General features: G+C 41.0%; 1 protein-coding gene across 1 annotated transcript in view; it reads right to left on the bottom strand.

Moving 5' to 3' along the window:
- The window catches only part of ATOSA (atos homolog A), a gene marked incomplete at both ends in the record, with an annotated part of 93,750 nt that extends 77,222 nt beyond the window's left edge, over positions 1-16,528 (bottom strand). Inside the window, one exon of the mRNA XM_080708272.1 lies at positions 16,453-16,528. Within this exon, the coding sequence (XP_080564398.1) occupies positions 16,453-16,468 (16 nt within the window). The remainder of the gene's footprint in view (positions 1-16,452) is intronic.
- Positions 16,529-17,799: the final 1,271 nt, after the last annotated feature.

Raw genomic sequence — 17,799 nt, 5'->3', positions numbered from 1 at the left:
AGACTATACTTCCTCAAAGGCATAGATGTGCTCCGTCCCCAGCTTCTGAGTAGGGAGTGTGCCTACACAAGGACACACATGCCCAGAGAAACAGTGTTCAAGAACAGTTATGAACAGTAGAACCTTATACCTAGAGGGAACTCTGAAATAATCTTGGGCCAAATAATGACCAAAGAGTTGGTGATTATTCACAGATACAGAACTAAGACCAGAAATCAGAACTCTAAGCCCACTTCTACCACAGTATGTTAAATGAACCTCATCTACTATTCCCACTCCACACCATTTTTTCTTAAAGCTCTGGTATAAAAGTGTCCTCTGGCTGGAGGGAGGGGAGCTAGGAAAGCCTGTCAGTACTGGGGTGCCCCTTTACTCTAGCTCAGATTAACCTGGAGGGTATAAAGGCTCCAGTCCCACAGAGTTTATTAAGCTTCTGTCAGCAGTTGAGGAGCATGGGACAAAGAACCTCTAATTTTACTCTGCATTTTTTCTTCCTTCTCCTTTTCTTTGACAGGGTCTTGCTAAATTGCCCAAACTGGCCTCCTGAGTGGCTTAGACTGTAAGTGTGGGCCACCACACTTGGCTCCTTCTAAGTGACACTGTAGTGTACTACTGTTAAACATCACTTCAGTTTACTACTCTGACAAGATTGTCCTAAAACAATAAACAAGGCATTATTAATATTATGTGCCGCATTAGTATTCTCAAAAAACCTTCATAAAAAGGAATAGTAATCCTTCATATGATGTATACAAGTATATAAAGAATGGTGGCAAAGAGAAAAATAAATGGAGAAGAATCAGCTAAAGCAGAGATAAAAGGTAATTTTTATAACACAAAGTCACGTTATTCTGAGAGCAAAAAACATTGATGTCAAATCTATCAGTTAATAATATTCCTGGTTTGGGCTTATGGTGAATTCAATAAATATTTTTCCTACAAAAAGTTCTCTTTAATTATACCACAGTCCATGACAGAGCCCAGAGGTCAATGACGGAGCTCCACTCCTTAGGTGGTATCCGAGCCCCAATCCCCTCCCTTCCTTAACCACCTCTCCCATCCACATTATTCATCCCAGCCTCGCTCACACATCTGAGTTCTACCTGCACACCATCACTCATCCCTCCTCTCAAAATGTCCTTTCAGTTCCCTAAACTCCTAATCTTTATAAATTTTACCTAAACCATACCTGTCTTTTAAGGTCCAATACCTGAAATTGATCATTCCCTATGAACTTTGATAGTAAGCACTGTTTGCCATCCATTCAGTTATGAAATATCTCGCTTGTATTTACCTTTTCTTGTATTATACTTTCAGTAGGTCAGAGAATACAATATTTCAGAGGGCAGTTCATAACGCACCAGTAAATACTACTGAAGGTAAAGAAAAAATAGCACAATACCAGTTATACTTTTTCAGATTAACTATTTGTTGCAAGATAAAAGTAATAGTACCCTACATTTAACCATAAGTTTTCTTAGTGAGATCTCAAAAGATTGAGAGGAAAAACCTGGGGGGATGTCTATTCATTTACTCAAAGCATATACATGTATATACATAAAATTTATGCTCCTGAATCCAAATTCATTACATATCAAATTTGAATTCTATCCATTCAGGGAAGGCAGAGTTTCTCTTTTTATCTTAAATTATAATAAGCTAAAACACTGATAACCAACAAAAGAAATTCCTGCAAGGGTTTAAGTTCACAGAAATCTCTGCTCTGAGTGTCCCTGCTCTGGCAGGAAACCAGGGACTGAAGGAATGGTGCAGCTGAACACAGAGGGCACAAGGCAAAGTCACATCTACGAGGACACAGCCCTCAAGACTCCAGAAACTACCCCACATAGATTAAATTGGATCAGATGTAAATCCAACTCACAAAGCTAGTGAACTTGATTCTATTTCCAGAATCCAAGCTGAGAAAAGCGGGATTTAAGAGATGCTGGCCGTGCCCTCAGCAAGGAAGGTGGCCTTCCCACAGGAAGCCGGTCTCACTGCGCACAGGCCCCTTCAGCTAGATGCACAGGCACGCCCTTGCATTCAGCGTTCACAGCAACCTTTATAAAGATAACAGCTACTCTTATTTTTATAGATTTTAGGGTAATGAAGGCCCTAAATTCATCCACCCAGTAACAATGTTGATGTTTGCTCAATGAGCTGTCTAACTCTGATACCACATTCTTGCCACTATACTAGTTTTCACATTCTTATTCCATCAAGGATACAAGTTAAACTGGACCAAAAGAAAAACATATAGAATGTAGTGTTGTGAAAAGTAGGGAAAATTGACTACTATTATCCTTATACAGTATTGGTGGGATCATAAATTGGCAAAAAGCCTCTGAAAACTGATTTTATAATAATCAAAAACCTAATTCTGTATAAAATTGAATCAAATGATTCCATTTTCAGAACTTTACATGGAGAAAAAATAAGGATATGTGCTAAGATTAAGTTAAAGGAACATTAATTACAGCATTATTAATAATGGACCAAACCTTAAAACAGCTTAAATGTCTAACAGAAAGACACTTAAGAATGGTTAATGCAGCAATTTTTACTTTATGTATATTTCAATTTTTAAAAATAAAAATGGCCTGGCATGGTGGCACACAGTAATCCTAGTACTTGGGAGGCTGGGACAGAACTGTAGGCTTGAAGCCAGCCTTAGCATCTTAGTGAGACTCTCACAACTCAGCGAGACCCTGTTTCCAAATAAGAAATAAAATAGGTCTGGAGGTATATCCCAGAGGTAGAGGTCCCTAGGTTCCATCCCCCATACCACAAAAAAAAGGAAGAAAGAAAAATGATTGGTTAAATGATACATGCACACCAAACTTAGCTATATTAACCATTAAGGATACTATAAATGTAAGAATACTTAGTGACATGAGATTACATTCAAATGTACTAAGTAAAAAAATTAGTGTGCTAACTATTGTGTGTGGTTTAATTAAAAATATAATGCATAGTATGTACATATATAAATTAGAAGGCTATATACAAAATGTTAACTGTCCAATCACAGTGTGGTAGAATTTCTATTATTTTCTCTCATTTTGGGCTTATCTGAATTTTGTATTTCTTCGACAGTCTCATGTTACAGATATAATTTTTAAGAGAAATGGGTAAAAATTCCTTACTACATCATTGGAGTTTGAGGATGTTAATGTGTTTAGGAAGCCAAGCCTATCTGAGAATATAATTTCCTAAATCACAAACACAACACTAGCAAGAAAGAGATATTTCTCCACAAGTCAAGATTTTTTGCATCCTTTAAAACTGAGCTTCTCAATCATGGCCTTAAGAGAGCCCACCCCCCAAGATTTCCAAGGAGTTGAGTGTTCTCCTGGGTTTGCTCCCCACACTCTGGTAAGAGTGCTATGTCACGGTCCTTACTGGTTTGTTAGTCTTTTGTCCACAAAGTTCACAGTGCCTTGACTTGCTCATCTGTATGTTTCTGAAACTTAGCACCATAGCTGACATTTAAATATAAATGACTAGATAATGGCCACTTTATTTATTTTGAGGTACTTATTTTGAGGTATTCTGTCTTTTATATGCAGAGTCAATATATATAATTTTATTTATCTCCCAATAACCTTGTTAATTGGGAATAAATATCCCCACTTAGAAGCCCAAGACTGACACTAGAGAGGTAGATCCTAGGGTTATGGGTTACAAAGCTAATAAATCACACACACACATACACACACACACACACACACACACACCAATGCATAAAGTTTTCCTTTCCAATAATAACAAGCTCTATGCTACACTACAACAATACTAAATTGCATGCACACATCTGTTTCACACTAAGTATTTACTGAGCAGCCACTAAGTGGCAGACACCAGTCCGTACTTAAGAAAATACAGCTGTGAACAGATGCCATTATGTCCCTGTCCTCATGAAGCTCACAATCCTATTGGAAAGAAGAATTAAAAAGTAAATAAATAAATATAGCTTCAGGTGAAGCAGGATAAAGGCTATGAAGGAGAAACAATGCAGAATAGAGAGGAAAGAAAAGGGCAGTACTCCTGAGCAGCGGGAAAGGCTTCTCAGAGGGGACCACTGAGCAGAAAGCCAAATGAAGTCAGAGGCAAGGCCAGCACGTAGAGCTCCAAGCTGCCAAGTATGTCTCTGAAGAACTGCAAGACCAGCTAGGCTGGGGTCAGGAAACCCTGGAGAGGGCTGCACATGAGGCCACACAGGCAGCGTGAGGCTTTACGTTAAAAACACAACTGAAGGAGTTCTGTGATTTCATCAATGCTCACCTTCTCTTAAATCTATTTTGTCTAAGTAATGTTTTTTAGAATGTTAAATAAGAAAACATCTGCTAAAATATTACTTAACTGTCCTATTTACATAATCTAATTTTTATCATATTCTGACAGTGTACCCCCAAACCTTTAGAAATGTAATCTAAGATCAGGATCTGACTCCTTTTCTGTGACAGAAGGCAACTTACTTAAAAGGCAAAATGAAGGCAGGCGTGGTGGCACATACTTTTAATCCCAGTACTTGGGAGGCTGAGACAGGAAGACTTCAGGTTCGCAGCCAGTGTCAGCTACTTATTGAGGCCCTCCGTAACTTAGTGAGACCCTGTTTCAAAATAAAGAAAAAAAGGCAATGTGACTAAAGAAGTTATTGGGACAGCAGGGGAAGTATAAATTATATATACATTAGATAGCAACAGTATGCCAATGTGAGATTTCCTGAGTGAGATAACTGAATTGTAGGCATCTAGAAGAATCTCTTATTTAGGAAGACATGTGCAGTGGTGTGAAGGTGATGTTTAACTGACTCCCAGAAGAAAAAAATCCCTGGCTTGTAGCACTGCTGATTTTCATGGTGTAAATACTCCCACCATGGCTGACTTCCAGCAATCAAATGGATAGGAGTTAAAAAGAAATGAATACAATCAGCTGTTGCAACCTAGCTGCTAGATGTAGTATATAAGACTTAAAGTGCCCTGACACCTGCAATTTACTTGAAATAATAAAAACTAAATATTGAAAAACAAACTCCTATGTCTGTCTACCTATCCATCTCATCCATAATCCATACACCACTCTATACACTCATCCATCTATCCAAACATCCACCCAGCCATCTCCTATTTACCCATCCATCTAGCCAATCTATACCATTAACCTACAGCAAGCTAAAGCAAAAGTCTCAAAATGTGCATAGTCTAAGAAAAGGATATATGAGTGTTAACTGCAATATTCCAAATTTTTTGTGGAAATAAAATTTAAAAATTAGATGTATTTAGCCGGGCGTGGTGGCGCACACTTGTAATCCCCATGCTTGGGAGGCAGAGACAGGAGAATCACACAGGTTCAAAGCCAGCCGCGCTGGCTTAAGAGACCCTGTTTTTTTTTTTTTTTTTTTTTTTGCGGGTTTGGGGATGGAACCCAGAGGCATTTGACCTCTGAGTTACACCCCCTACTCTGATTTTTATTCTTTATTTTGAAACAGGGTCTAAGTTGAGGAGAGCCTAAGTAGCTGAGGCTGTCGGCGAACCGTGATCCTCCGGTCTCAGCCTCACAAATGCTGGGATTACAAGCATGCACCACACTCGGCTAAGAGACCCTGTTTCCAAATTAAAAAGTATAAAAACAGGCCTGGGAGTGTAGCCCGGAGGTAGAAAGGTTTCCAGGAACCCCAGTACCACCACCACCAAAAATAAATAAATAAATAAATAAATATATTTTAAATTTTAGAGCAAAGAAAGTAGAGAAGTTTTAAAAAATCCTATGGCAAATTATTTTTTAAACTGAATAAATCATAATTTTGATAAGAATCCTTGTCAAATGTACACCAAATATGATATAGACCTTTAACCTAAAGTTACCTTAAGAACAGAACCTACGACAAATTTCCAATATTGAGGACCACAATTACATAGTCTCTTATCATTATAAATAAGTAGAAATAATAAACCACAATCTCTCTTCACATAAGAAAACTGCTTCTTAGGTAAAAAGTAGAAAAGAATCTTCGAGATATCAAGATAAAGTTTTATAAAGGCCTTAATTTATTAATACTAAATTAGTTCTAATCCAGAATATATGTTTGGTGAGTAGGAAAATAAAATGTGGAAACTTCCTATCAACTTAAAATGCTAATTCCTAAATATAATTTTGTTGTGCTCCCAAAAGGCATACATTGTTAATGGATGTTGGATGATGGTCAGAGTTAGAGTAAGTATTACTTATAAGTCACACATTATTGTGTCTAGATTTTCAGACAAGCCTACCAAAAGTTTCTTAATTTCTAATGGCCATTACTTGTAGGATCATGGAACTATCCAAATTTTGGTTTTACAGAAACAGAAGGGTCATGCTCCAAACACTGAATAAATCACAGGTAATTCTGAAATAAATGCAGAGGCGATTCTGGCACAAGCCGCCCAACACGCTGTACTCTCATCAGCTCCCTTCAGGTGTCCCTGGGGTACAGCCTCTGCCCTAAGGCTACACGGCTTGCAACGGCTCCCCTCCCCCGCCTTCTCAGGACACTGTGGGTCAGTGCTGGGCTTGACTTCTGGCTGGCACCTTGCAGAAGACAAGATTCGTAAGAGAATAAGAGGCTGTTGGTCTCTGATGCCTGTTACAACTAGTTTTAATAACAGAGCATGTAAATACCCATTTCCTCAGAGGGGCTGCTCCAAATTGTGTATGTGTGGAAGAAAGTTAGCCAGATTCCTACCCTGGACTAGGAGTCGGCTAGATGCCAGACTATACGTTCTGTTCACCTTTCCCACAGGCTTCCGGTCAGGTGTTAGAGCAAAACTGGCACTCACACAGGCTGCAGAATTTGATCAAGGTTCTTTTCCTGGTAAGTGAGGAAGTTAGGACTTCAATCTAAGTGTGATCCCAAAGCCTTGAGGTCTTAACTCTTCTTACATAATGTCATGCTAAGAAGAAACCATCTGAGCTAATAAAATATGGGGCAACATGTCAATACTTCTGAAAAAGCAAATAACTAAACATACCTTTATCAATCCAAATGAATCTTCAGTTGACATATTTCAGCCAGAGTAATAAGGGGAAACCTTATTTGTAAAATAATAAAATTTTCACACTGTATAACTGGATACTTTTTAGATAGAGTGATCCCAACTAAGATTTAGATTACTGTGTCTGGGAACACCTGGCCCTTGGCTCCATTGATACGAATGACTCTGCCCTTAAGGTAAATTAGTCAACAATTATATAGCATTTCACAGTTTACAAAATTCTTTGACACGTTTTCTCACCTGAAGCTCAAAAGCAACATTCTGAGCCAGATACATTTTACAGACAACAAAACAAAACATGCATTAAGTGACAGAATGGGTCCCAAATCTAAACTATATCCTTTGAGTCTTCTCCTAGTACTCTATTCTACTTCCGCCTTGTCTTGTGAACCTGAGGTTTAGCTCCTCCCTCTCTCTCTCTCTCTCTCTCTCTCTCTCTCTCACACACACACACACACACACACACACACACACACACACACATAGGACGAGGAACAAAGTCAGCATGGTAGCTGGAGGTTAGAGAGCTTCAAGATGTCTGTATGTGTCTCGTTGTTAATCAATAAGAATCAGGTATAAAGTTGTGATAATGGCCTATGGTCACTAATTGAAGCAAATCCTTAGCATGGCAGCAATTCAGCTGCTGTCAGTAAAACAATGATTCCTGACCATCTGCTCCTACTACTATTTGCTCTACAAATACTGAGACATGCTAGGCATTCGTTTGTTCATTTGTTCAACAAATATATATGAAGCACCTGCTGTGAGCCTACCACATCCAAGACTGTGCTGGGTGATGGGAATACAGCTGTGAAGAAAAACAAGGTTTTTGGCCCCACAGAACTTAAAATCTAGCTGTACAGAGACAATAAACCAGGAAAAAAGTTAATTATACAATTTTGCAAGTGCTATCAAGGAAACAGACTGCTAAGACAGAACAAACGACATCCAATTTAATAATTAATATCAGCAGAAGCACACTTAAGAGCAGTCAGAGGCAACCTCCGGGCTACAGGGGAGCACCCTCTACAAAACTCATCTGTTTAATACTCAGGGTTAATATGGTTGTCACGGATGGCGCTCTCACTATGGTGAGAACCCCCAAATCTCCCAGCACTCTCCTCTAGGTTGCATGGTCCATACTGGCATTGCAGTTCTGAGGATGTGGACCAAGGTGCCTTCTTAAGGTGCCCTCAGCTGGAGGGGTGACAGAGAGCCGCCCACTGACAGCAAGGTGGGGAAGAACCTTTAGGCAGGGGGAGTGTGCAAATAAGCCCGAGTGGTAACACAAACCCCCAAGGCAGCCAGAGGGGTGGGCATGAAGAACGTGGGAAAGAGTGGAAAAGCCTTGTTTTGATTTTACCTGATGAGTATCTGTTGTATGGAAAGGAAAAGAACAAGAATGCTCAACGCAGACGCCTGCTAGTAGTTTAGGTACTATACACAGGCTCTAGTCTAAGGTTGGGACTAGTTGCTGGCATTTTTACCCGGTCCATCCTGTTTCAGGTGAGTAAGTATAAGTCAGTCTGACATAACCAAGGAACTACTCTTAGTTTTCACCTATTTGAGCAAAGACAGAATTAACCATTGACACATTAACTTTGCTTTACCTACTAAAGAAGAAGTACTGTTCCAGGTCTAATGGTTTTCTCCTTTTTCACAAAAACAAAAAGGTCAGCATTAAGTTACTCCCAGTTTTTAGAATCCTTAGCCTCAACAGGAGTGAAAGCACTAATGATAATTAGGTATAAGATGAGAAGAGCAAAACAATAAAAATACTAATGCTCTTTGTTTAAAAGTTAAATATTATTCTATACCTGTTCACAATGCAAAATGCTTAGAGCCCATGTTTCTTCAATTTTTGAAAATAAATTTTAAGTCAATCTATATACATATTTAGCCTCTCAATTCTACCTTCCAGTTACCTTTTTTCTCATCCTTCATAGAAAGGCAGCGTTCAGTTCACTAACTCGCTTCCTTCTTGCTCAATGACAGGCACAAAGAGAGACAGGGCCCTCTAGGCCATCCCTTTAGTATCTCCAACACCATCCCTTTACTATCTCCACACCATCCCTTTACTATCTCCACGCCATCCCTTTAGTATCTCTACACTATCATTTCAGTATCTCCACACCATCCTTTTAGTATCTCTACACCATCCCTTTAGCATCTCCACGCCATCCCTTTACTATCTCCACACCATCCCCTTTAGTATCTCAGTTGCAGAAGCTGAATTTATCCAGGAGCTATGTGACAGCTAGTGATGTGAACGATGGCAGCCAATGAACAGCAGCCAGCGTCTAACTTGAGAGCAAACCCCACAGCCACGCTGTTGAGCTGGCCCTTTGCTTTGTCCTTCGTGGCATTCACTAAATGATCGTCTTCTTCTTTAGGAAAATGTCCAAAAATAACAGTGACGGTTCACACTTGCATTCTTGCTGTCAGCCACTGTTCTAAGCATATACATTAACTTACTTCTCAAAATAGCTGTAAGCCGAGATATTATTACTTCTCCCACTATAAAGATGAAAAAGCTAAAGTAAGGGGATGAATAAATAGCTTCCCAAGATCACAAGATTTGCCAAATGCCTGTGCTGAGTTTTCCTTAAGCCGATTTTAAATCAACTTGGCCAAAACATCTTATAATATTTTAATATAAATTACTGCTACCAGTCACAAGAGCATATTTGCAACTGACTTCAAATTGGGGCTTGCGCTTTTATCATCTGTGTATCTTTGGGTAAGAAATTAAACTTCTGACTCAGTTTCATTTACCTATGAAATAGAAGTGATAGCAGCTCTGCCTTCCTGAGTAACTGTGAGGCTTAAATGAATAGCATATGTACATGATCTAGAATAGCACCCGAACATAGTGCGCCTAAGTAACGGCTTGTTAGTGGTCACTGCTACTCTACCTGCGGGTTTAGCAAAAGATCAGTCTATCTCGTCAACATTTCTTTTCCTCCACCGTTTGTCGTTTGTTGTTTGATTTACAGGGTTAGCAATGACCCGTCCTCGACAGGTAAGCAATGCACCCAATTCCCAGCCACCTTCTCTAGCTCTCATCACTGCTTTCTTCCCATTTCAGGTACCCAGGAAGAAATCACTGAAGTTAACAGGATTGTGTTACACCAGAACTAAGTTCATATGCCACTGTAATTCTTGGGATAATGCCAAAATAATAATAATTTTCCTGTTCTGATAATGTAATCAAAACAAGGAAAAAAACCAAGAGGGCACTCTCCTCAGTTTTAACCTTGAAAAACAAAAGTCAAATTGTTTGGTATTTTATCTATGGAACAGGTTTTGCACTTATAGTTTTTATTTGACCATCATAAATGTCCCATGTGTGTAAATATGAATTGAAGCAGTATGTGTTCAAATTAATAATTTGTGATTAAGTATTTTAGGTCTTAACCTTTCATAAGAGTTTTGATAACCTCACATCAAATTTAAAAATATTTTTTTGCAGTACTGGGGATGGAACCCAGGGGCATTCTACCTCCAAGCTACACCCCTAACCCTATTTGTTATTTATTTATTTATTTATTTATTTATTTATTTATTTAATTTATTTTTGTGGTACTGGGGGTGTGGAACCCAGAGGCCTTCTACCTCCAGGCTACACTCCCAGCTGTAGTTAGCGGTTAACACCATTTAAAAATCTACCTATTCTCAGAAAGCTTATTTCACCCAATACAGAAATTAAGCTACAACTGCAACAGCAAATGAGAGTATAAAAAAGAAATTATACAAATATTTCAAGTATCCTTTTGTAGGCTTTATGTTGTCCTAGACAACTATATATTAAAGGTCTATTAAATTTGCTTCAGCCCTGGCAGGTTGAAAGCTATGAATTAAAAAAAAAATAGTGTCAGGTTGTTACACATTTGCTCATTTCCATACCTCTGTTCAGTACATTTTGCAACTGACCAATATATAAGCATCTGGAATGCTTTAACAAGACAAAAGGTATTTATTTAATACCTACTACGTGTCAACAACTGGCATATTTCATTCTATTAATTCTAAGAAGTTGGAATCATTTCAATTTTATAGAAAAGCACACTGAGATAGAGATTAAGGTGATAAGATTACATAGTAAGAAAGTAATGGAATAAGCATATAAACACAGATCTGATTCCAAAGCCTGTAGTAATAAAATAAGAGACTCATATTTAGCAGCTGCCTAAAATTTTTAAAAATGTTTCTACCTTAAAATATGATAAATAGCCAGGCGTGGTGGCGCACGCTTGTAATCCCCGTGCTTGGGAGGCGGAGACAGGATCGCGCAGATTCGAAGCCAGTGGTGCTGGCTTAAGAGACCCTGTTTCCAAATAAAAATATAAAATAGGTCTGGGTGTGTAGCCCAGAGGTAGAAGGGCTTCCAGGAATCCCAGTACCACCAAAAAAAATTATGATAAATACTATTGGTGACTATGAAATATAGCCACTGCGGTATTCAATAACATTGTAATTATCTATAAGTATAATAAAAACTCTAACTGACCTTCAAGTAATTAATTGGCAGGAATGACCAATGTATACCCACCATAAAAACAGAATATTGCTGATACCAAACATCAGTGGCTAATAGGGTATTTTCTAGTTGCCTGCACACTTCTGTCCCTACTAGTTGAATTATATGCTTAAGAAGATACTTGTCTTTGTTCCTAAACCTGTTTATAATGCCATTATAATAAACCAATAGCAAAAGTGCAAAAATTATTTGAGAAAATGAAATTGAATAATTTGAATAAAGCATATTTTAATAAACAACTTATTTTTTGGTCATGGTAATCAAACCCAAGGCTTTGCACATTTTAAGCATGTGTTCCACAACTGAGCTATACTCCTAATCCTGATAAATATAATTTGATGAACATAAATTTTATCCAAACAAATTCCTATGGAATTATGTGCACATTCAATTGGGTGTAAGAAGTTTAAACATGTGTGTGTGTGGTGGGGGGGGTACTGGGTGGAACCCAGGGGCTTTCTAACCTCTGGGCTACACTCCCAGCCCTATTTTATACTTTATTTGGAAACAGGGTCTCACTACGTTGCCGAGAGCCTCATTAAGTAGCTGAGGCTGGCTTCGAACCTGTGCTATTCTCCTGTCTCAGCCTCCCAAGTGCTGGGATTACAAGCATGCACCACCATGCATGGCTAAACATTATTTTTAAATAATTAAAAATGTAAGCCGGGCGTGGTGGCGCACTCTTGTAATCCCAGCATTTGGGAGGCTGAGACAGGAGGATCATGGTTCGTGGACAGCCTCAGCTACTTAGTGAGGCCCTCCACAATTCAGTGAAACCCTGTTTCAAAATAAAGAATAAAAAATTGGACAGGGGGTGTAGCTCAAGAGATCAAATGCCTCTGGGTTCCATCCCCAGACCCGCAAAAAAAAAAAAAAATAAAAATGTAAGATCTCCCCCTTCAAACTGCTCTGCAAATTCTCATTTCATTTAAATAAAAACTAGAAACCTTAGGTGTACATTAATGATACCATTTTACAAGAAGGATCATGTCCAATTCTCTGCGTGTGGTGCTGGGGACTGAGCCCAGGGGCATTCTACCTCTGAGCTACACCCCCTGCCCTATTTTTTATTATGAGTTGCAAAGGGCCTCACTAAGTAGCTAAGGCTGTCTGCGAACCTGGATCCTCCTGTCTCAGCCTACCAAGCACTGGGATTACAAGCACATGTCATCACGCCTAGCTAATCATGTCCAAATCTCAGAAATTAAAAAAAAAATACAGACCCCATCAGATCTTCATAACGAGTCATAGGGACTGACAGTGTAGCTCCAATGGTAGAGCACATGTCCAGCATGTGAGGAAGTCCCTGGTTTTATCCCTTCCTTCCAAGAAAAAGAAAAGAAAAAAAAAAAAAAACAGAGCAGTAGGAGTAACATGATCTTATATGAACTGATTTCCCACTAAAACTGCCTTGATTAGCCAACTTGCCAATACACCCAACTGCACTTACTTAGAAACTTTTAACTATTTGAAGCACAGCTATATCCCATTAAGAGCTAAACTTTATATTAATCCTTCCTTTACTCATACTGAGTTAACATCTGAGAGGTTCTCTTAATCGTCCTCATATTACAGAAAACTCAATGTTAAGTACAGTTATTTAGTTCTCTAGTCTGCAGAGTAGGAATAGAAAATCAGAGGAGGCAGGAATCAGTATATTAACACTGAAGACTGGATATCAAAGGAATATAAAAGCATACATCTAAATACATACGTGTGATAAACTGGAGACAAAACCAAGTCTCATTTCTAGATTATGACCCAGCACTAGGATGGAACAGAGTGATGTCTCTTTATCAGCCACTAAAGGTTAAAATACATCCACTCTTTGTATTCTTTTCCTTTGTATTAAAAAAGCAGAGGAACTAAACTTTCAAAGTCTCTCCATATATCATGATTACAACTAAAAATATTTTGTCACTTAAAGAGTGATTTTTTTTTTCAGTACTGCGGGTGGAACTCAGGGGCATTCTACCTCTGAACAACACTAATTGTTTAGGAAATTCACTAAAATGATTCCTTAGAAATCAGTGCAAACAGAGCCAGGGATGGTGGTACACACTTTGGAGGCTGAGACAGGAGGATCGCACATGTTTGAGGTCAGCCTCAGCTACTTAGTGAGGCCTTCTGCAACTTAGTGAGGCCCTGTTTCCAAATAAAACATAAAAAATTTGGTCTGGGAGTGTAGCCCAGAGGTAGAATGCTCCTGGGTTCCATCCCTAGCACCACACACACACACACACACACACACACACACACACACACACACACAAATAAATCAGTGTAAACTAACAAAACAACAACAAAAAAGAAGCATTAGTGTTTATAGCTAAGTGTGCCTTTCAAACTGCAGATCATGACCCATTAATTGGTCAAGAAATCAATTCAACAGGCTGTGACCACCATTAAAAAAGTAAAACGGAAAATACAAGACTACATTGCACATGTAAAGGATGGTATATTTGTGAAACCCTTAGTTCAGTATTTCTGTACTAGTTTACTAAGTAAGAGATATTAATTTCTCTGAGTTCTAACACAGAGAAGCTGCAATTCAAAGGCTCGTGTTATATGGAACATAATCACAGTGCTGAAGTTACAATCGAGCCCGGCGCATCAGCTCACGCTAGGAATCCCAGTACCTGGGAGGCTGAGACAGGATGGTTGCAAGTTCGAGGACAGCCTCAATAATTCAGTGAGGCCTCTGAGCAACTTAGCAAGAGCCAGTTTCAAAAAATAAAAATAAAATATAGCTGGAGGTATAACTAGGAGATAGAATGCCTCTGGGTTCCACATCCAGTACCAAAAACAAACAAAAGATACCAAAAAGGAAAAAAAGCGTATCATCCCATCATCTTTTTTTTATCATTTTTACCTGAGAATGCTAAAGAAAGCCACAATTTTTATGGGGAACAGGTCACTTTCTTCAGGAGTCTTTTCTGTTTCAGGGCTGGGGATTGAATCCAGGTGTCACACATACTAGAAAATGCTTTACTACTGAGCTACATCCCCAGTCTTTTTATTATGGCCTTGAACTTGAAATGCTCCTGCCTCAACCTTCTTAGTATCTGGAATCCCCGGCATATGCCACCAAGCCTAGCTCTTTGGGAATCTTGATGAACAAACTTATTCTCTCTAGTAGTCTGTATCAGTATGTATCAAAATATTTTACTGTTTTAGCACTAGTTTTTCCTAAAATAGATACTACTTTTAAACTGCTATTGCAAATACCATTTTTAAGTTGCTATGACTTTAAAGCAAGTTAACAACAATCCAAAACAAACAGTGACTTTGATTTTATTTGCTTGTTTATTCTGAGATGCAATTAGTGACCTTGGTGCCATTTTTCCAAAGTCACTAATGTAAACTTAACATTAAAAATCTAAATCTTAACATTGTAAGCAAGTAACATACTCAACAGCAATATAATTGCTAATACTTCATATATTTCTTGTTGCTTGATTTTAAGTTAACAGCCAAACAGTTAAAACTAATTTAAAACCAGGTGTGGTAGCATATGCCTATAATCCCAGTAGTTGGGAGACTGAGACAGGAAGATCACAGGTTTAAGGCTAGCCTCAGCAACTTAGCAAGACCCTTGATAACTAGCAAGACCTTGTTTCAAAATAAAATATAAGGTTGGGATGTGGGTTGGAGGTAGAATGTCCTTGGATTCAATCTCCAGTGAAACGCACATACGCACACCCCTAATTAAACCACTAAACTAAATATAGCATCTTTTACTTCTTTCTAGTGCATTTGAGTAGACACTATGAAGACATATTTTAGCTAGACAAATTTGTTTTTTTTCCTTTGAGAAAAATATACATGGAAAAATAACCAGTTTAATATCTTCTTGTAAGTAAGCATCTAATCTATAGGATAAATTACCTTTTCCAATCCCAAATTCTCAGATGTGGAAGACACTGTGTCACCTAGTCCAATTCTCTAACAAATACAGTAATGCCCTCCTTAACAGTGTTCCTTAGATCAAGCAATATCTGATTAAAACGCATTACTAACCGCTACTGCATTAAAACCTAAAATCAGTCCTTGCTGTTACTCAGAAGACTACCATACAATTTTTAGGTCGTTGAAAAGTGTGGTGTGTATAGTATCTTCTTGAGTTCTGGAAGAGCAGATGTAGAAAAGAAGTAGCATTTACCTACCACTAGGAATTCTAGAAGCCCTAACTGTCCATCTGATACACAGGTGGCAGGCCTTTGCTTTGTAAACTTTTGGAGTTTGCTAATAGAAACAGAAATAATGATAAAATAGCTGTCGGCTCAACCTTGTTTTCTCTTTATCTGGTTCAAACCTCCCTGTTTCCCCCCCACCCCCACCCCGTACTGGGAATGGAACCCAGGGGCATTCTACCTCTGATCTACACCCCCTGATCTACACCCCCAGCCCTATCCTTTTTATTCTTTATTTTGAAACAGGGCCTCACTAAGTAGCTGAGGCTGGCCGGAACCCTGATCTCCTGTCTGAGCCTCCCAAACGCTGGGATTACAAGTGTGCACCACCACGCCAGGCTCCTCAAACCTTCAAGTTTTAAAAGCTTGTAAAACTTTTAAAAGTTGAAGACTGACTTTACCTAAAGAATGAGTGACTGCAACTCTAAAATGATACCGAGGACTGTCACAACAGATGCACATTTTGACACACTCTAAATTCTGTATTGAAACTACAGCTCTCTAGATGTCCCCCATCTAGATCCTAACCCTGTCTTCGTCCTCATCAGCTGGAATCTGTCACAGAAACAGATAATCACATACGATACAGAAATAATTGATCGTGCCGCAGGATTAGGTTAACACCTCTGCTTGGAGGCACGGAAAACAAAACAAGGAATAAGCTCTACTTAAACAGATCATTTACCTCGATCTGGCTTCATTTTCGCATCCGATTTCCACCCGGAGGTCTGGGCAACACACGTATGGGCTCTTCCAACAGGCTCGCCGCCGATTCAAAGGCTTCTGCTTCCTTTTCAAAAGTTTAAAAGGAGACCCAAATAAAATTAAACCGCCCCTGCTCCAACACTCGAGACCGTGCACGCCACCCACGGCCCAGCTGGGCCTCGTCCTGGGCCCGCACTGCGCTGACAGCAGCCTCGCAGCTCCGCACCGCCCGCGGGCCTCTCCGCCCGCCCCCAGCACGCGGCGGCCTGCCGGACACGGCCTCGGAGCCCAAGCCAGCTGCTCACAACCTGGAGGTACCAGCCAGCCGGCCGGCCCGGGGCGGCCCGAGACGTGCGCGCCGCAGCTGGCCCGCGCGGCCTCGGGTGCGGCGCCTCGCGCTGGAACCACCCTCGGGCCAGCCTTCTGCAGGCAACTTTCCACAATGAGAACGCGGGGCACATCGAGCGCCCGCGCCCGCCGCCGCCCCGCCGCCCGCCGCCCCCGGCGCCCCCCGCCTCGCCGCGGCGCCCACCTCACGCCCGCGGCCCCCGCGGCCATCCGCGCCGCCCGCGCCCGCCGGCCCGCTGCCCAGCTCTTTCTCTGCTGCTGTTTGCCCTGTCAAAACACTGCCCGGTCACGTGTCCCAACAACAGCCAACCCAGCGCGTCACTTCCGGCCCCGATGGCGGCCTCTGCCGCGCGAGCGCCCGGTTGTTATGGCGACGCCACCGCCGCCGCCGCCGAGCGCGCGCCCGGTGGGGTTTGGGGCGTGGTCGCCGTGCGGGGATGGGCTTGTGGGCGTGGCCACCGTGGCCGGGACGCAGTGTGAAGGCGTGGTCTCCGTGCCGGGGTGGGTTTGGGGCGTGGTCGCCGTGCGGGGATGGGCTTGGGGGCGTGGCCACCATGTCCCGAACGGAGTGTGAAGGCGTGATCTCCGTGCCGGGAGTGGGGTTTGGGGCGTGGTCATCGTGCGGGGATGGGGCTTGGGGGCGTGGTCACTGTGTACGGGACGAGGTGTGAAGGCGTGGTCTCCGTGCTCAGGATGGAGTTTGGGGGCGTGGTCTCCATGCTGAGGATGGCTTTGGGGGGCGTCGAGGCAGCGCGGGTTTGGAGTTTGGGGGCGTGGTCTCCCTGCCCAGGATGGCGATTGGGGGCGTGGTCTCTTGCTGAGGATGGAGTTTGGGGCGTGGTCTCTGTGCCAAGGATGGAGTTTGGAGGCTGAGACTCCTTGCCAGGATGGAGTTTGGGGGCGTGGTCTCCGTGCCGGGGGTGGGGCTTGTGGGCGTGGTCTCTATGCGGAGTGTGGAGTTTGGTGGTTTGGTTACAGT

Source organism: Muscardinus avellanarius (genome assembly GCF_963383645.1).
Source record: "Muscardinus avellanarius genome assembly, chromosome: 12".
Classification (NCBI taxonomy): Eukaryota; Metazoa; Chordata; class Mammalia; order Rodentia; family Gliridae; genus Muscardinus; species Muscardinus avellanarius.
This window is presented reverse-complemented; position numbering and strand designations above follow the sequence as displayed.